Source organism: Ptiloglossa arizonensis, chromosome 11 (assembly GCF_051014685.1).
Source record: "Ptiloglossa arizonensis isolate GNS036 chromosome 11, iyPtiAriz1_principal, whole genome shotgun sequence".
In the NCBI taxonomy this organism is placed as follows: Eukaryota; Metazoa; Arthropoda; class Insecta; order Hymenoptera; family Colletidae; genus Ptiloglossa; species Ptiloglossa arizonensis.
Window position 1 is genome coordinate 17580708 of NC_135058.1, and position 20590 is coordinate 17601297.

At 45.0% G+C, this 20590-nt stretch overlaps 1 protein-coding gene across 4 annotated transcripts; it reads right to left on the reverse strand.

Moving 5' to 3' along the window:
* Positions 1-50: 50 nt before the first annotated feature.
* Positions 51-19806, reverse strand: Rbcn-3a (rabconnectin-3 alpha). Of its 4 annotated transcripts, none has more exons than XM_076323625.1 (41): positions 19538-19806; positions 18896-19093; positions 18645-18798; positions 18439-18519; positions 17788-18000; positions 17555-17687; positions 17251-17448; positions 16969-17150; positions 15737-15949; positions 15482-15635; positions 14993-15357; positions 14491-14786; positions 14185-14397; positions 13752-14042; positions 13538-13684; positions 13148-13406; positions 12826-13070; positions 12435-12654; positions 11983-12345; positions 9157-11538; positions 8769-9083; positions 8584-8685; positions 8365-8526; positions 8064-8297; positions 7868-8011; positions 7558-7790; positions 7317-7498; positions 6841-7207; positions 6543-6776; positions 6205-6457; positions 5930-6134; positions 5566-5836; positions 5298-5471; positions 5122-5220; positions 4222-4308; positions 2680-2740; positions 2385-2593; positions 2057-2201; positions 1776-1993; positions 1494-1577; positions 51-1429 (listed from the first exon to the last, which is right to left on the reverse strand). In XM_076323625.1, the coding sequence occupies exons 1-41, from the start codon at positions 19622-19624 to the stop codon at positions 1313-1315; spliced, it is 10290 nt and encodes a 3429-aa protein (XP_076179740.1). In that variant the 5' UTR covers positions 19625-19806; the 3' UTR covers positions 51-1312. The 4 variants fall into 4 exon arrangements, with proteins under 4 accessions (XP_076179740.1, XP_076179739.1, XP_076179741.1 ...); XM_076323624.1 differs by having other exon boundaries at positions 51-1441; XM_076323626.1 differs by lacking the exon at positions 18439-18519 and having other exon boundaries at positions 19538-19805.
* Between the last annotated feature and the right edge of the window lie 784 nt (positions 19807-20590).

A 20590-nucleotide genomic window follows, 5' to 3' on the forward strand; every position in this document is an offset into this window, starting at 1 on the left:
CCGCACGGTGCGCAATGGTATACAAATGTCACGATGCGGTAGGAAATAAATGCGTCTGATTTCATCTGTATTTTCATTGCGTCAATTTACATATTTGTCGAATAGTATATGACGTAGTATTTGCGTTAAACATTCCTTTACATAATAAAAGCTTTCTTAAAAATGTATTTCGTCGCAATCCTAGCGAATGCAAATACGATTGTATTTTGCGACGAAAAGTTAACTACATAATACTAGATGCGAATGTAAAAGCAAGACGATACACGATCAACACTCGCCATTAACAATTTGACTAACTTTGGTGTATCATTTCAAATTTATACACATTCGTAACCTAGAAATGTACATTCTATAGGAAACGAATATTAGCATGGCATTAAGACGTTCGAGAGATGATAAAAGAGGACATAAATGAATATAATTGTTGAAAAGGTACTTGGACGTACATGTGCAACATATCGGAATATATAAGAAAGTGATCGTTTTTCGTAATGCGAATTTCAGTGGAAAAGGATTGGAGCGACTAAGTAACAAATCGTTCGAAGCAGTGCTGATCAATACGAGTTTCGGGATTTTAGAACCAACAACAATTTTGTCTCCGTTAATATTATGGTAAAGAAATTTTGGGCGGTGCGTATCCCGTGAGTACACACGGACGGTACATTCGGTGAAAAAAAAAACCGAGCCACGCGAACGAATACACTATCGTCGTTCATTACGCGTCCTTCTCGTCGTGTATCGCGATTGCTTGTTCGCTAACGGCGATCGTCTATTTGTAGTAGCACGGCCAGGTTATTTTTCACCGAGTCATCAATTTTAACGATATCGTACATACAACGCAAACTCCAAAGCTTAGGAAGTTTTCCTCGTATTGTCTTCATTACCATGGGCAGGAACGTTGATTGACATCGTATTACGTGCGAATAACCCATATCGACATCATACGATGCGCAAAGGGTCTCATCGGTGGTTAGCACTGCCTTTCAATTTTTCGAATGCATTCAATTTCACGGCAATTAACGATCCTCTTCTCTAAATTTGATTGATTTTCCGTACTCGATGGGCAAACGAAAAAAAAAAAAAAAAAAAAAAAAAGAAGGAAAAAGAAGGAAAAACGAACAAGATATTTCCATCCAAGCTCGTAATTTAGCAGAAGAGATGATCGTTCATCGTACAATCTCGTACAAAGAATATTTACGAGGAGAATACGCATTCATATATTTAATAGCGTTTAGATTCGTGAACAAACGAACGAACGAACGGTTCATTTTTAAACGTTTGGTTTACGGGAGATTAACATATTTTTGTTCTTCTAATATAAAGTGTGCACAATGCAATCGCGTTCCGGCAACTGACGAACTTTCATGGATCCGTCGGCACCGCAAGAAAATAAACGTCCTGCGGAATCGACGTGCAGTTGCGTCACACCCTGGAAAACGTTCTTGACGTTATTATTCACAGAAATATGTGTCGGTTAAGTCGAGCCAACTTACTTGTCCAATGTTTTTGAAAAAACTGGATCGCGGATGTTCTCCGGGAAAAGAATAAAGCAGAGAATGGACCGTTAAACCCCATATCTGAATAGAAGAGAAAAATATTTGTGCGATTACAGGTATTTCTATTAATTTTCGATACGCTAATATAATTGTAATTAATAGAAAAGATTCTATCGGTCTCGAATAAACAAGTTTCCCTTTTTTTCGAAACGTTGCTAGAACGTGGTATTTATACATTTCTAGGAAAACGAAACTCGTTTCGTTCTGTACAGGCGTCACCTTGATGTCACCATCTCCTGCTCCACTGACGAAAAATTCTTCGTGCGGATCCAGGGCTAAACACTTGATGGCCGATTCATGAGCCTGGAAGCGGTGTCTTTGTTGTCTCTGTCGAACGTCGAATATGTTGATGTCCCCTTTCTTTCCTCCGCTGATCAATAGGTGATGTTGCGGTGCCAATATCAACGAGCTGGCCCCTTGCTCGTGACACGTAAAATCTAAAAGAGACGAGAATCATTGGAACGAGTGCATACGATACATCGAAGACGAACGATACGTACCTTGAATCAAAGATTTCTTTCGCGGAAGCAGAGTGTCCCAAAGGGCAACGTTACGTCCTTCGGAACCATGACCGGCAGTTGCTATTAAACTACACGCACCGAGGAAGACAAAGTCTGCCGTCACTTTGCTGTGACATCGATAATTCTGGAAAAGAAAAAAGAAAAGAAGAAGAGAGGAGAGAGAGAGAGAGAGAGAGAGAGAGAGAGAGAGAAAAAACGAACGAACGACAAATGGTTGTAAACGCGCAATGCATACGTAAGTACACGGATGGTGTATTCTAGGCAGAGAAAGAGGAGGATAGCAGCGAGCGTAGGCAAAATTTCTTACGAAGAACGGTCGGGCTGTTCCTTCTCTGCAGGCTACTTGAAACAAGCTGAGATGCCCATCGGAATCAGCGACACCGAACTTGTTTCCGTGCTGGGAGAAACGGACGCGAGTCACTTTTGCAAAGGTTCCCGGCTGTCTGGGGGTCGCCACAGCCGTTTGGTGTCCCCATTCCCAAAGCGATACCGAGCCATCTTGAGAACCGGTCAGGTCTGTCGAACACGCGAAGATACGTATTGGCAAAGAGTAGATACGCGTACGTAGGTAACCGCAACCTTACGAATAATAATATTCTTACATAACGGCAAAAGTGGATGCGAGGAGATTCTTCGGATACCGTCGATTTTATGCTTCAAGATCTGTCGGAAGAAAATGTATATTCGATGTTATATCGGTGCCAGGAGTAATCGAAATCGATTGCTTCGTTGTCACGCAAACAATACGTACATATATAAGTGTTTCGTGTGAAAAGTCAATGTAACTCTGCAAGCGTATGCCAGCATACGTTAGGATGCGGACATTAAGACTTGCAGTGGAACGAGTAAACGAAATAGAGATAAAGAAGAAGGGGCGATCATCTACGCTCAACACATACAATACATATACGTATTACCTAGTGTAAAAGGCGCCTCGATCGGGCTGCACGTTCGAGAAACGCATGCTATCGTCTTTCTCGTTAGTTTTTTCGTCGTTGATTCGAGAAGCCAAAGCCTAGGAGCAAACGATCGCTCTTTGGACGTACGTCGATGGATCGACGAGACGAAACGAAACGGTTTTTCGATCTTCGATTCATCGACGTACGTAGCTGTTCTCGCGGCCACTCCGCGAACCGTCAGGGTCCGCTAGACGGTTCGTTCTTGAAACCCGATGGTGTACGATCGCAACCGAATTTAAGTAGGAGCTAGCGGACCCCGCGTTTCGGGATTCGGATGGAAATCGTTGGAGATTTCTTCGAGGCGCGGTCCGAGGGTAAGCAAAGTAGCGCTAAATACTACGGACGACATTCAAGACGAGACAACGTTCAAAAGGCAGAAAATGCTCGATGCTCCAAGTATTTTTCCGTAGGCAAAGTAAAGGTTAATAATAATAATAAAAGGGGCATGCAGCTCCCCGCGAGAGAGGAATTGAACAACGATCCGTAAGAATGGTCAGCGTAGCGTCGATTGATTCGTTTTGTTCGCTCGGAGATTGCATCGAACAAATTTCGCCCCGGAAAAGGTATACAAGCTATCTCGTACAGAAATATGCTCGCGAAAGCTTCGCGTTGCGCTTGCGATCGTTGAGCCGAACGGTTTCCGTTACGGAGGCCGCGTCGGTGTTCCGATCGAACAAGTCCCGTTTTCGAGCCTCACGAAAACCAACTGTCGAGATAGCTTCGCGGAAATAAAGCTTTCGTCGCGCTAGAGGCGGCACAAGAAGAACTAGTAAATACGAGTGCGCGCACGTTTCTAAATACGTAGATCGCGTGTTGCTCGCGCGACCAATTGGCTGATCGACGATTCGAATCGCGAGCGGTCAAGGTTGCTTCTCAACGAGACAACGTGCACACCGTATCCGCGAATAGATTTGTAGCGACGCGAGGCCACGCATTTCGAACGATCAGCCTATTTTGTTCGCATGAATATTGAACGGCACCACGGGGAGCGTAACACGCCGAGAGAGAAAATTAAGTCGACCATTTACGCTTACGATATTACCAACTGGAGCGTATATGGTTAGTTAATGATTCAAAGAAAATGAAAATAACTGACGAAAAGGAAAGAAAGAACCGCATACGAAACTGGCACTAAGATACTAGGATATATTATGCAGGCTAGGGTCTGTTAGAAGTTAATCTCACCGGTTGCAACAAGTGTTTGCTCCTATCGGCAACAAACCGACAGAAACGCAGGTCGTGGGAGCCAGGAAAAGCGGGCATCCCCTTCATCTGAGCGAGCGAACGAGCCACCAGGTCAGTGACGTCGGTCAGACGCGCGAACCAAGTTAGACGTTAGGCAAGCATTGAACAAGGAACATGTTGTCCGTCACCAATTGTGCTACTTCGACTCGACCCAGTGCGACGGCTACTCGACGCAATATCGACGCGCAATCACGGCTACCGAGGCTTCCCTCCCGCGACCTTTACCACCCTTCCATCCTTCCGCCCTTCCGCCCTTCCGCCTTTCCATCTTCGTACCTTTCTTTCCCAACATCTCGCAAGAAACAAGCCTCGAAGTAGCCGCGTGTCTCAAATAGTGCATTCTATGGTGCAAACTTATTTACGTGTCATGCAATCGAAAATACGAACGAACGCCTTAAAACTTAGGCGCCGAAAACGCGGGTAACGGCAGTTCGAACAAATAAAGAAACGATAAGTACATGGTCGGTTGTCTCTCTACGTTGGGTCGGCGTCGAGCCGAAAAGGAGAGAATCGAATTCAACACGATCGATCGTAAACTATCGCGGGATAGAACCATTTTAACGCAAACATTCCTCAATTGGTAAATTATCGTGACAAGTTATTACACGTACATAGGTAAATATATGGAGATACGGAGAAAAATAAGATCCGGTCTAGGCCGGAGCAAGGAGACCAGAGGTAAAAGTGTAAAACGCACGCACGTACGCACGCGCGCACGAGTTACGATCACCTCGAGAGAGAGAGAGAGAGAGAGAGAGAGAGAGAGAGAGAGAGAGAGAGAGAGAGAGAGAGAGAGAGAGAGAGAGAGAGAGAGAGAGAGAGAGAAGAGACGAGACTTACCACGCTAGCTCCTCTTCCGCTTTGGCTCGCGATACCCGACTGCGGTTGACGACTGTTCGTTTGCGGACTCTGGGCGAGCAACGGTCGATCCGCTGCCGTCTAGACGCGAGCAAATGGAAACGATGAGAATCATCATCGATCTACGAGACACGCTCGGCTCGAGTCGATCTACTTGCCTGAATCACCAAGAAACTGCTCGGCTGTACCGGTTCCGGTTCCGGTGGTTTATTCAAATTGATCAGGTCGAACTCGCATTCGTCTTCCAACCAAGATGGGAGTTCGAGCAGCAACGATATATTCATTTCTTGTACCTCGCGAAGAGTGGCCAAAGCCATCAAACCTGGATTCACCTGGAATGACGGACCGTATAGATTCGCTCGCGATGTTACGAGCGAATACGATTTAAATGAAACGGGAGCTTTTCCCGCATAAGTTGCGACAAACCTGGTTCAAACAGAACGCGCTGATGCTATCTTGTTCCTTGTGAATAATTCGCACAGGTTCGGGCAAACTCGTGGTTCCGCTATCGCTGCCCTTGTCTTCCGCCGTTGTTCCACGATTCAAATTGTCGATCGCGGTTTGATTGCTGTCCAATATCGACGATAAAGATCTTCGTTTCCCGAACACGGCACGAATGAAAACATCTTGCGCCGATTCTTGTCTAACCAAGTAACACCAGAGCCTATTGGCCGGAGCCGTGGACGCTAACCGCGTACTAAAAGTAAAAAGTAAAAGACGACTCCGATCGAGCTACGATCCCGAAATTCGAACAATTGAAATTGAAATTGGAAACCGATCGCGATCTTACTTGAACGGCGTATTGCCTCTCTCGAGCAATGATCGATATTTGTGTATCGCTGGTTTTCCCGGAGTGGGCGTTGGATCCGGTGCGCAACCGGGAATATAATTGATCGGCGGTGGTCCCCTGTTGTCCAACTCTTCGCGCAACGTTTCCTGCCATTGCGCCACGACAGCCAACGTTCCGTGGATCAACGGGCTACTCACGGGTAGTTCTACGAAAGAGCGAGTCCGTTCAATCTCGTTCGTTTCTACGTTTCCCGTTTCGGCGAGACCTTAAAATACCTTGCATCTCTATGCCAGCGACGTTCAAGAAATCCTGGAGCTGCTCCTGCAGTATCTTGACTATGGCCAATCTCATGACACACCAACTGTACGAGTTTGGATTCGTGTGCTCCGTACTGTCCTTTGGTTTGCTCTTTGGTTTCGAATTGGTGTCGAACACGTCTTCCTCGTCTTCGGAGGAATCCAAATCCGACACCGCAGAGTCGGACGAATCGTAATCTATTTCGTCCGCGTACTCGCTATCTATGTGAGGCTACCTCGGCGGAACAAAGAAACGGATAAACGTGTTACGCGACGATACACCCTTGAGGGTATTGCGCGCAAAAGTTGCCGCTCACCTTCATTAAAAAATAGGAGATCATGCTCATTTGAGGCGACACGAATTGTTCTCTGTAGGTAGGCTTGTCCTCTTTCATGTTTGGCTGCTGACCGGTGAACTGGCCCAATAATTTCATATTCAGTTTTACGCGTTGCTTGGTCAACGACGTCATGGTGCTCCATACGACCCCAGCGGTGGTTTGCGCTTCGTTCGAACCGCTATCGGCCCTCTCCATCGAACCCGGTCCGCAAATCTGAACAAATCGAACGCATATTTTCGTTTTCGACGCGAAACGAAAAAACGGTGTTGCACTTTACCTGGCTGCTCGTGCTCGCGACGCGCAACAATTTCTTCACACCGCCACCGAAAAGGCAAGACCACGTGCTGTTATCGAATCGTTGACCCACGAGCCTGTAGAGAATATGGCTGTCGCAGCTCCAAAGGGCGTAGACGAACAGGCTCATGTAGGTGGCCACGAAAGATTCGCAAAGGAGAATATTCAATTTCGGCGTGTCCTCGTCTTTTTCGCGAGCCAATAGCGCGCGCAAGTTGGTAACACCGGGCCATTTCGAGGGCGTCGTGGTAATGCATACGCCATCGTCCGTCGAGTATCTTCGATGGTGTCGATTCGAGGCCACCAAGTGCCCGCCGGAGAACGTTTCTATCTCGGCAACCGCTGGAAAACTATACGACGCAAATTTACGCGGATTCACCACCATTTAACGATTTCGCGTCGCAACTCCGCAACTCCGCAACTCCGCAACTTGGTTAATAAACGAATACGACCATTTACCTCTCCGGTTGTTGATGTTTCGTAACAAAAGTGTCGGAATCGCAAAGCGACTGATAAATGCAAGCGCTCAGAGCTACCGCTAGATCCCTCATTATAAATACTTCGCAATAGTGGGTGTTTCTCGTCGGCATCGGCGGTTTGCGCAGTTCCACCAATGTTTGCAGCATATCGTGAGCAAGGGACTAGAAAGTTTCCAATATTATCTACCGAGTACACACTCGAGTTTAAAATATCTACGAACCTGCAAGTGTCTGACCGGATCCGCCACGACGGTTTTGTTGCACGCTACGCTGGCGCTTAGGAGAGGAAGCGTGGTTGGGAACGGAAGAGGGCTGAGTAACTGCTGCTGCGTCTTTTCCTGCTGCAACTCTTGTAACAAGAGAACAAGCTCCATTCTTACGGACGCCAAACCACCACCCGATGCTCCGTGTAACGAACAATAGGACAACAAGGTTCGCAGCAAAGTTTCGTTTGCTGAAAAGTTAACGGTAGAAACAACGGTCACGATATTCTCGCTCGGGAACGATCTACGCGTTCGGATCTGTCGTCACCTTTCAACCATTTCTTTCTTCGTACGGCTCTTTGTACTTTGGCCTCGAAATCCAATTTCTCGGCCACCAATATTTCGTGCAACGTTGGCTGTTCACCGGGCCTGGTGCACGGTTGCACGTCATCCACCATACCGCCGCCTTCGTCTGAAAGAAATATTCGTTAATCGAAATCGAGATCGGTTTTACGTTCACTTACATTCCGAAACGTTGTTCGCGTCTCCGTCCGAATTTACGCTGTAGCTGCAAAGCTGTCTAAGGGCGTCCACTTCCCGTTCCAGCCACACGTACAGCTGGTATCGAAGTTGACCACCGTCCACTTCGAAACCCGTTGCCAACGTCGACAGTTCTTCCATCAAAATTTTCAAACAAGCCACAAACTTTAACTGTTGCGCCATGATGTCCAATTGACCGGGCGATTTCGAGTTTTTCTCTGCGAATCACGAGGCGAGAGTTTGTTGTCAAGTGGTCAACGATCGATCGTCGACGCGCGAGCTCACCCTCTTTCTCCGACGATTTAGCATCGTTCGACTCCTTTCTGTCCAGCTTCATGCTCAAAGGCGGGCTCTCGGTATTGTCGTTTTCGATCGCGTCGTCGTCCCACTCGAGCACCAATTCTTCCTCGATTTTGCGCGACGCAGGTTGGGACCAATCGACGATACCTAAGGTCGATACGTAAGGTATCTAAATCCCTATGCGCGTTAAATTGCTCGACTTACCTTCGTCCTCGTTGATTTTTTTCGATTCAATGTCCCAGCTGATGATACCCGTGTCTATTTGATAATCTTGCGTTCTGGACTTGCTCGGGCTGTTCAACAAACCTTGGCACCATACGGAAAGAAAAGAAATGGATCGGAATCGATCGAGGGGGGCAAACGAACGACGGACACGATAGGATACGTACTGGGGGAATCTTCGGAATTGGTCTCCATTACTTTACTGGGTAACTTCGAAAGAACTTCGAGCGCGAGAGCGGGACATCCTGCCTTGAAGTGCGCGTGCGCTGTCGTAAAGTACAGCTGCCTTTCCAACGGAGTGATGCTGTCCTCCAAAGTTAATTGCTTGTCGGGCTGCGATTTGGTCTCCGTGCCGTAACTAAATCCGGATATAACCACCGAATGACCTTTCTTCTTATCTTGGGCAGTGGACGCGATGTACTGTCTGATGAGCAGCGGGTGGGTACGAAGGTAAACGTAAAAGTTGAAAACGTTTGGATTCGCTGAAACGAAGGAAACAATTGAGCGACCCGCACGAGCGCGTCTAGAGGATCGCGCGGATCCATTTCCCGATACCTGTGGTGCCTTCGGGTTTGTCGGCTTCGTCGTTGTACTGGGGATGCGAGGTCCCGACGTTCGTCAGGAGCAAAGTGTTGAGCGAGCCGGCGTAATCTTTCAGTATCCAGAGGGCCATGCTGCGCAAAAACGGATCCGGGTGAGCCTTGTTCATATCCTGGTTTCGGCCGTCCTTGTCGCAGCCTAAAATTTCTTCGTAGAGCAGCCTTCTCATATGGGAAGAGGTGGTATCGTCTTCGTAGAGTCGAGCGATGACCATTGCCAGCTGTATGTCGTTCAATTTGTTCAAACACACGTCGATCGCGTCTTTGAGCGCGGCTGCCAATAGAAAGAAGGCGGCGGCGTGCTCGAATCTCTGCTTGCCGAGCAAAGCGAACGCGTTCTTCAAGGCCGCTTTCCTCCAGCGATCCTCCGTAAAGTTGTTCGCGAAGAAACTGGTCATTCTCTCGTCCCTTTTGTTTCGGAACAGCCCCCAAACGAGATTCTTCTTTCTCATGGCGAGGTAGTAGAGCGCAGCGTCCAGAGGTTCTTGCTTTTGTTGGTAGGCCGCTTTCGCGATCTTTTCGACGCACCTTTTCAACACGGTGTTGCTTCTGATCCACCAACCTACGCCGAGCTCCTTCAATACGCTCCACCTTGGTTGACCTTTCGCGTATGAGGGTATCAAGCCGAGCAGCTCTTCCTCGGATTCGGAATGAAACGCCCAAACGAGGTTGTTCGAGGCTATACCCTGCTTCTGGAACTGCGCTCGCTGGGCGAGCGGGAGGCAACGTATCAAATAATTGTAATGCTTCATGGCCAGTAGGAACCGTAGCCCGCAATCGTCCAACGAATCCATCGAGACCGTTTCGCCGTCGGGGATTCCGGTCAAATTCTCTTTCGCGATCGCGTTCTTCGCGGCGTCGATCGCGAATCGTTCGGCAAAGTCCACGTTGCAGGTAGACACGGTATCGGCCAGAGCGAGCAAGTGCATCTGATCGAGGCTGGAGAGCCCGGGCAAATGGGTGTGCGTCAACAATCGCGAGAGCAATCTTCCTTGCCGCGGCCCGAAATGCGATATTCCTTGCCGTTCCGGGACCGAGGAACGCCTATCCTTTTGCCGCGAGGAATCGTACTCTTCTTCCAGCATGTCGTCCAACGACTCGCCTTCGTCCAAATTGTTGTCGAACAGTTCGTTGTAGTCCTGCGTGTCCTCGGTTTTGTGCTGATGCGGTAGATTGGTTTCCTTGTCCGCGATCAGCAACGTCCAAAGCGGCAACGGGGATATCGAGGTTATCTCCGCGTAATCCAACGTGAGTTCTTCCGGTATTTGGGTAGTCGAGCCTCTCGGTTCCAGCGGCGACGTCGTTCCCACGTAACTGACCGACATTGTTCTCGAACGGGACCATCCGCTCCCGCCACCGACACCGACACCGCCACCGCCACCGACACCGACACCGACACCGACACCGACGCCGACACCGACGCCGACACCGACACCGACACCGACGCCGACACCGACACCACCGACGCCGCGTTGCTTCATCAGGCTCTCGTCGTCCGCCCTCAACGGGTAAGAGCTTCCTATGCATCTAACCAGGTGGGCCAATATCGCCTTTACCCAGCGAATTTTCCCCGAGTTGAGCAACTCCATCAGTTGCTTCGGATGGTATTGAGGCAGAACCGGACAAGCGATACGCGACGCTTCGAACAGACCGTAATCCGGCATGTAGTCGAAATTCAAATTTTCGTTCTGCATACCTCGTTTCTTTTTCGCGTCGAGCATCGTCAAGTTGATGCTGCTCACGCGAGAAAGGTGGGGCATGGAAGACACGTTCGCCAGCCGTCTCTGCGACGTTTCGTTCGCCAATGTTCGCAAGTCTTCGTCCCTTAAATTTCGACTCGCTTGAAACTCGTCCGACTCTTGGTGTTGTAAATTCGAATGGAAACAATCCTTCTTAGGATTTGGTTTCCACTGTGAGTAAACGTGCATCTCCGAATCCATGCCGACTACCAAAATCCCGTCCCTCACCCAAGATATTTGCATGGGCAACGGAGGCAGACCATCCGCCGTGGTCAGTTCGATCTTTCGTAGTTTCATCCAACGAATCTCGTCGACGAATTGTGGCTGCGCCAACGACGAAGCTTTCCGCAATATCGGTCGATTGTTGCTCTGCGATTCCTTCATCGCTTTCATATTGGCTTGCGCGAGGTCCGAACAAACCGGTGTGAACAGCATAATCTTCGATCCAACGGCGACCGTTAAAATATGCGAGCCATCCTCCTTCGACACCCAATCCAGTTGAACCAAATGTTTCTGGGTAAGTGGACAAGTGTTGCCGTTCTCTATGATGGACTTTCGCAGAGATTGGAGAGTGCTGAACGACGGAACTGCCAGCAAACCTTTGGAAACCGTGACAGACCACGCAACTTTTACAACTTGCCAACGAAACTCGAGACAGGGTTCTTTTTTTTCTATTTTACCTTCGCTTCCGGAACGAACCGATCGATCCAACACCGGCAAGGGGAATCTTTCAACAAATTTTCCAGTTGTGAGAAAAACCAACAGTGGAACAATCGGTATACGACGACCGTATACTTGCGTACAATATGCGTCCAAGTTTTCAATTTTTCAACCGGTCTTCCAAATGTTGCCTCGTGCCCTCGTTTCTTTTTTTCTCACAACTGACCGAATTCCCATTGCGAGCGTAATCGTATCGAAAGACAAACGGACGCACGCACGAAAGAACGAACGAATGGACGGACGGACGGACGGACGGACGGACGGACGGACGGACGGACGGACGGACGGACGGACGGACGAACGGACGAACGAAAAAAACTTACCCGCGTTCGATTTTGCGCTTTCTCCGTTTTCTCCGTTTCTTGGCGATCTTACGTCTTCGTGGCTCAATGTTTGCAACACTTGAGTGAGCCTTTGCTTCTTTTGTAAGAATCTACTGTCGTAGAGATAACTCAAGTCTAAATGCTGATCCACCGGAATCCTCGGTAAGTGTATGTTCTTTAGGTGTATAGTGTCTTCTAGAATCCATTCGCTCCCACCGGTGCTTTCGCATTCGTATATGGCGACGCACAGATTCACGTACCGCGAGTCGGGATCGTTTTTCGTCGGTCGCGTAAACGATTTTCCATACTTGTACGCGCACGCGATTCGTCCACTGTACGCTGCGCTTATATTCAACGGTTGCCCTGAAACATTTACCCGAAATTATCTGTCGTTCGATCTCTTCCATTACCATTCCCTCGCGACTATCGCGATATCGCGCACGTTCGTGTACCTGTAATATCGATCGTGGATTCCTGATCCTTCCGTGTCATCTCCCATTCGCACCACTCGTAAAGAAGCTTATCGTCCGGTTGTTGACCCTTTGTCACTTTACATTTCCAAAATCGTGTCGTGCTGTCGCTGCACGCCGTCACTACAATGTACGGTGCGAAACAAGCAGGATATATGGAAGAGCTGCTCAAATGTCCAGCGGCTGGTGCCGCGTGTACCACCTGCGCGTGATTACCACGAAAAATGATCATCTTCCTTCCTCGCTCCACCCCCCCCCCCCCAATCTCTCTCTCTCTCTCTCTCTTTTAATTTTACGACAATACTCGTTAACGTCAGCGACGACTGACGAAAAAGAAAAAAAAAGAAAAAAATCGAGTAAACATAATACGAACCTCAACTCCGTCCGGTAATGGTAATTCCTGAGTACAAGCTTTCGTGGTTGTGATAAGAACGTGGCTGCTTTGAGGCCGTCTTTGGAAAAACGTGTCAAACTCGCCTTGACTATCGCGACGAGTTTGACTCGCTCTGCGAGATCTCCTACCCTCTGGATGATTATATCGTCCAGGTGTACCACCTTCCTCCTCTTCGTCTTGTACCAAATGAGAGTCTGGAACGTACATCATCGATCCCGACAATCCTACGAAATCGAACGACACATGTATTAACGGATCCGGAAGGAAACATTCCAACGCAACTGTTACTTTCGATCCGTACCGGTCGTCTCGGGCTGAGAGGCTATAACCAACCGCCACATGTGTACCGTGGTACCCAGTTGCGTTCTCTCTAAAACAACTATATAGAATGGTTCCTCGAATATTGCGGATTGCTGCAAATCTACCATCGCGTCCAAAGTAGACTCCATCAAACCTAAATCGTTTACCGACGTATCCACTCCAGTTTGTTTATCGTCGTTTCTGTCGCCGGTGATCAATTGCTCTTGGAATACGTGTAGAAACTGCGTGTTCTGCCAGTCCTGTATTTGGACAAAAATCACTCGCGTCGATCAACCTCGAATTGAGCGCGGGCGACGCCAATCGCGTATCGATCAATTAGTAGCCCCATTCTCCTCCTTCTCCAATTCTTCTTTCTCCCTAAGCAACTTACGTGCGTCGCGTCAGCGATAGCGTCCAACTGTATCACGCAACCTGGTCTTGCGGTTGATTGTTGCGATACTATCTTTATCCTGTCGTGGATCGAATACCTAATACCATCGTCCGACGATATATCCGTCGAGAGACTCGCCATTGAATCCTATCGTGAATAAATTGACATCTTGATGCATCGTACTCCGATCAATTACTCGTACTCGTTCACTTACCATCATTCTGCTTCGTCTTTCACTGCTCGATACTTCTGCCAGCAACGTTCTAGCATCGATAACAGCTTGGTAAACCCTTAAGCACTCGCCGTCGCTGGCGACGAAACACGCACTCGGAGAATTCGATAAATTACCTAAAGTGGTACTTGGCAATAAAGTTGGAATCCAGGCCACGTTACTAAACGCTGAGATCTCGGGGGAATTGATGCGCGCCAATTCGGAAACTCCGCCGCTCTTTGATAACGGTCCGACCGGGTCTACGCGCCAAAGTATCAATTCGCTGCAAAACCCCTAAAATCACGATCGAGAACTTCAATCGGTTCAACCGGAACAACGATTCGAACGATTAAAAAACAGCACAACGATTTCTGGTCGTTTACTTACTCGATTTATATACACATTATACACAATGGATACGTATGTATTTACTTACGGTAGAAGAGACATCTTTCGACATCGTTTTATCGGAACTCGCTATACTATTCAAATTTTCGTTCGAATCGGTCTCCTGGCACTGAGATCCTGAACATTCCGGCATATTGTGATGCGACGTCGTCACCAGCAAAGGTAAAACCGGGTGACAAGTAATATCGTTCACCCGAAATCGATGTCCCGAGGCTCTCGACGCGTGTCCGATACTCAATACCTGTTGTCGATCGACAGACTACTGGTTAAATCAACGAGTAAAACAAACACGATACCATATTTTTGTGCGATTTGCCAACAATTTTTCTTTTACCTGGGAAAATTTTGTTCTGTCGGCAAACGTCAGTTGCCACAGGTTCAATGTTCCATTTGAATGCTTCGACACCATAGAGACAATTGGGCTGGGATGAGTTAGAAAATCGTTTACTGCTTCCTGATTCGTTTTCCCACATCCGAAATGACCGTTTCTCTCTTTCATCGCAGCATTCTGATTCGGATCGGACGAGTTTTCAATATTTTTCAACAACTCTTGACCCGTTCTCGACGTTAACGTAGACTGTTCTTCGTCTTGTTCGATCAGACTCGGTAACGGCGTCGCAGTTTCGGTAGCTGTACCAATAAGACAGTTGCGACGAAAAAATACGATTAACGATTATAAGGAAAAGTAACGTTCCAACAAGTAACGTAAATTGAATATTATCCGATAACCTCGATAAGATAATAATCGTCGTCGTCGTCGTCGTCGAAAGGACTCTTCCGATTCCGATCTCTAGGATCTTATTTCAATTTCGATCGAATACTATACAAATGCTTACCGTCGTTCGACGATTTCGTCGATGATTTTGCCACTTCGCGAATATTTAACAAGGGACCGCCGGTATTGTGAGAGTACATCGATACGCTGTGACTCATCGTGGAAGCGTCGCCAAGGGGAAAAGCGTTCGGTATTCGCGTCGAAAATGAAATTTGTGCTTGTCGAAACGATCCTGGATGATATTCGTCTAGCCATTCAACGTGCCAGATTAAAAAGCTTCCGTCTATCGGATGAATCGAGAAGAGTAAATCCGGATTATGATGCCAATCGCGCAATAACGTTTCAATCTTGGTATCCAAAGAATCCGGAGCATGATTCATCGAAGACGTTACATCCGTTGCGATGGAATTAATAGATGTAGTATTGCTGCAAACAACCAATTTAAAATATACCAATCGAAGATACCAATTTATTATTCAGAAATAACACACAACGTTCTTTTGCTGGTCCTTATTTTTTCTTTTCTTTTTTTCTCTCGAAACTATCGTACCTAAGACTTTGGTGCGAATGAGCACTGTGCGGTAAGCTGTGATGCGACGAAACTGTATGAGCCGTATGATGTTCGTCGCTACTATGATCTTCTTGGCTCGTCGATCGAATTGTGCCTCCCGACTTTTGTACAGGTTGCGATCGTATTCCCTTTTCTGCGATGACACACGATCAATTATGTCGCTAGCACCGATGATGCTATTAAACGTATCAATTAAACGCGGTAATTCGAAACAATAGATGAAAAAAAACTCACTCGACAGGCCTTCCTCTTCGAAATCATGATCTGCATGATCCATCTCCTGCTCATGCAATCCTTCTTCCTTTTCTACCACTTTACGAGTGAGTTCTTGCAAAATACTTTCCGCTTGCATCGTAAAGTGCATTTCTTTATTGTTCAACCAGTGTAAAATGAAATTTGGTTCCCTCTCGGGATCTCCGGTAATTAAACTCGGTACCAGTGGTATATCTACGACACGGAAGATCGATTTCATCCAAACGTTCAAGAGAAACACGTAAGTGATGCGACAAGATGCATCTTCAAAATGGTTAGCGATGGATAAAAATGCCACGCGGCGAAATTAAATGGTAACGAACGATACGTAATCTGAATCTAATTTTGTACAATTCTATACATTGGTGCACCCGGAAAATGCAATTGCACTTTCTTCCTTTTCTTTTATAAATGGAATCCTGTTAGTTTTACTGGACCAGTCGATGCAGCCATGCAATTTCTGCAGAAAAGTACAAAAGTACCAAAGTACTTATGCCCTGAATCTAGTAGTTTCTCGTAGAAAATTATTAGAGTTGAAAGTTTACTAAATAATATTTCGGCAATGTCTCGTTTGTTAAATAAAAAGAAATAATTGCGTTTTCAAAGTTAATTCAAAATTATTTAGAAATTATGCATCGTTCGATATCGTTTAATTTGGTTTTATGACATTGTTATCCATCTCTGACTCTTTCGAATATACAACTGGTCTCCGTAGCGTGGGGTATTCTGTATACGTTTAGGCGTTGGCAACTTATAACAGTTTTAAACGAAAAAAATAATTCAAGTATTTTAGATCTGACGTAGAATCTTCATATTTTAAGAAATTCTATCGATTTACCGCATATAAATATGTATTCACGTAAATGTTTATAAGCCACAAATATATGGAAAATACCATTTAGAACTTGGAAACATCGAGAAGCTTGTTGCTCTCGTTATATTTTTGATCGATTTGAAATAGATCTGTGACAAATTTTTATATTTCAACAAGAACCCGTGAAAAGGTGGTAATCGTATGAACATAAGCTTATTATTACTAACTTTGTTTATTAGTTATAGATACACGTGGCCAAAGATCTACTCATTGATATAGCCACTGATCCCTTTCCGAAATAAGGTTGCCGACCTCTGACATAACCACCCCCCCCCTCCCCCACCCCGACACACACACACACACACACACGCGCGCGCGCACGCGCGTAAAATAATCATACCAGTTTCTGCATTGATACTAGCTGCCAAATGAAAATGCATCGTTGGATAGTGGCCTGCACCTTGATAATTATTATGAAAATCGTGTACAGAATACGTTGATGGTAATGTCGGTAACGTTGGAGCTGTGGCATGTCCTGCTTGATGCTGTTGTTTAGCATGTCGACGAATGTGGAAACACGTTCTATGAAAAATACATACCGTTTAAACGAATCAAACGTAAAGGTATACAAGCAGATGAAGGACATGGAGTGAAACGACACGGGCGATTACGTTGTACGCACTTCATGTGTTTGAGTCGCTGCATGAATCGATGCTTGTGCATACTGTGATGTCGATGTTTCCCGTGATGACCGTGCCTGTCGGATCCTTCAAATTGGCTCATATTAGCTAATCCTTCGGCCTCGGGTGGTATTGTTTCTGCCCATACTCGACAAATATTGTCTCTACAAGATGTAACTAGCATGTTGGAAACAGAACCCCTAAACAAAGAATTAATGAAAATTCATCGATAACATTTTGTTCGCTAATACATTCAATTTAAGTATGAATGTTTCAAAGAATTATTTGCTTTCGCATTTAACATACTTTGGCATGTATTTGCTAGTCTTGCGCCAAGATAAATGTGTGACTGCACGAGGATGAGCGACATAAACGAAACTGTAACTGTCGCTAGCCGTGGATTGCGTAATATTTGTGTGATCCAATCTTGTTGAAAACACTAAATAATAAATTCAAAATACGGATTCGTTAAAACTTTCGATAAACTATTTACAACGTTTAAAAATATCTCATTTCTATTAGATACGAAAGAATCATACATTGTTTATACTCTAACCAAATTTTGACCAATCTATCGTTGAATCCTGTCGTCGCGAATAATGTACCATCCGGACTGAAACTCATGAGATGAACCGGTGAGGCTGTGCGACACTTCCAAACACAATTCCATGCTCCCGGTTCATTTCCGGTGCTTGAATCTCCAGGTGCGGGACTTTCCGCTTCCCCGCCGATCGAAAAAGTAACGGTACTGGCTGAAAAAAGTTACGCCTCTTTAGCATGGCTGTTTTTTAATGAATTTAACCAGGTACATGTACACGCAGTAAAGTTCCTTCTTTACTTCAAACGCTAACAACGCTATTCTAATCAAAGAATTGGTTCCTTTAAACGGAAGATGTTGACTCTGAGAGAAGCAACATTATTCGTAGCGTCTTTCTTTTCAATAGCGCATTTAAGCATCAAAGGAATTAGCTATGTACAAAATTGCAAAGGCCAATATTCGTATCATTTACTTCACAGCCAAAGCATTGGAAATTTTAATTAAATTTTAGAAAACTACTGGAAGTAAGTTGCAGCGCTTGTAAATAATTCTAAATACACACTAATTTTTCCAAGGTAATAAATCTGTTGCAAAATTTCAAACGCAATCGATGCTTGTTACAACTTTACGCTTGCATCGAAAACAAACTCACAATCCAGAGGAACATTCGAAGTATTTTCTTCTTGCCCGGCTACAACAGCTTCTCGCGCGCGTAACATATTCATCTTCATCGCTGTACACAATTTTACTTTGACTAACATCAAGAATTCCATTACGTAAATCAAAGTGGACAAAATTATATACAATGCTAATTATAACTACATAGAATCTGAATAAAGGTTAACGGAAAAGGCTTACTGTGTTCTTCCTGAAACGGTGTTATGTTTTGATGCCATAATTGCAGTAGTTCTCCACCGGTCAATAATCGCGTTCCTTCTAAATTCCACGACAGCGAACTGATATTGGATTCTGTCTGTAAACTTCCAGTTTGGACCCATCGATACTCTAATTGCTACACGTATTGTTTAAAAGAATTAGTGCAAAAAATGACAATACATGTTCAAATAATCGTTATAAACTATAAATACAAGGAAAAAAGGAATACAAACATGAGAGCATGTGCTATGAATCAATGGCGTAGGCTCGAAAATACAGACTTGATTTTCATACGCAGCGGCAATTTTTCCTGTATCGGTACTGCAATCCAAGCAGCTGATTCTTATATAGTTATGTACAGCTCCAGGAATTATTTGAACTCGTTCAAAATTGCTGGCAAGAATTACTATATTGCAGCCTGCTGCGTACGCCTGTATCGGACAATACACATATTGTAAGCATAATGCGACCATGGAAGAAAAATTTTTAAAAATACATTGTCAATATTGTATCAGCCTGCAAGATTTACTTTTGTAACAAAGTAGGGTAAGTAAGCACCGAAATGTTCAATTTTATGTACAGGCAATAAAAACCAATAAGCATCTTAATAATCGATAACAAGTATAATTATGCGATTAGAAAATAATAATTTAATAGAGTGGCGATATAAAACGATGTTCAATAGATCCTATAAAACCGGGAACACTGAAAAATATTTTACAGATACTCGTTCAACGAATTGTCAAGAACGTAGTGCGTAGAATGTTCTTGATGATTCGCGAGCGCGATAAAAATTTAATATACAAATAGAAAAGAAAATGTCTTCAAACGTAAATAATTGCATCGGTCGTAGTTCTGCAAAATGAGATACTTACGGTAAAAGAAATTCCTTCGACAGAGCCGACGGCGTAACACCGATCGCCCACATTACAAGCTCCACTTAATATTTGATGACAATTCATTTTTTTTATTGAAAATTAATTCATTCTTCGTTAATTTGACTTCTCAGTTGTAAACGTTGCTCGCATCAGTGACAGCAAACGATTATCGACAGTTTCTTCGTGTTATAACGTCGAAACGTTGCTCGAAAATGACATCACACGGCAGACCATCGCTCGATCAGCAGCCATCTTTAAATGGATTTTCACAGCTTGACACATTGCTACAAGGACTGTGTCGTCACTCGTGTCAGCTGCGCCGTCTCGAGCAAAGGATTCGAGACGATTGAATTACGCGCTTACATCTCGATACATTGCGATCCAGCGGTTTACTAGAATCGATTCGCGAGGTTGTGTATACCGTTTTCGTCCACCCATGTATTTACAAACGAGAAAACTTTTTTTTATTCAATGTGATTCTATAACGAAAATTTCGTGAAAGAGAAAAGAACAAACTTTCTTGTCCCCTTTCGATGAACGCTTCGATCCGAGTTCGAGTTTTCATTCAACCGTTTTCCTGAACTTACCAATTACTTTAATTTAAATTATCCTAACTGCATCTATCACTTGGAACAAAATATTTTACGAGTCACGTACAATCTAAAAGATCTACCGACGCATTTTCTTCATTTATGTATCCAAATAATATGTTATATACGATCAGTTAGTAACAACAATTTTTCGTGAAATACTTCAACTGTAAAATTCATCTACAGTTACAGGCTATTGAATAACGCGGCGCATACGAAGTAAAATATTTTAAGATGTAAAATAATTAAAAATAATGGTAAGAAACATGCCTAGGTACTTAGAAATTACTCTGGTACTGCCAAAATACTATTCTACTTACTACTTGATATAATTATATCTTTTTAAAGTTTGCGTTTTAATTTTCTTTTTTTTCTTAACATAATTGTTAAGGGATCTTATAAGAATGGAAAAAGAAAAAATGCAACAATATATAATAATAAGAAAGTGTTGGTAAACACT

Bases quoted from the DNA above. Each gene is read 5' to 3' on its own strand.
- Rbcn-3a (XM_076323624.1), bottom strand. From the start codon at position 19,624: ATGAATTGTCATCAAATATTAAGTGGAGCTTGTAATGTGGGCGATCGG. The intron at 7,499-7,557 runs GTTCGTAGATAT...GAAACTTTCTAG, and splicing joins ATCCGGTCAGACACTTGCAG to TCCCTTGCTCACGATATGCT. The intron at 5,472-5,565 runs GTTTGTCGCAAC...CCGTCATTCCAG, and splicing joins GCGCGTTCTGTTTGAACCAG to GTGAATCCAGGTTTGATGGC.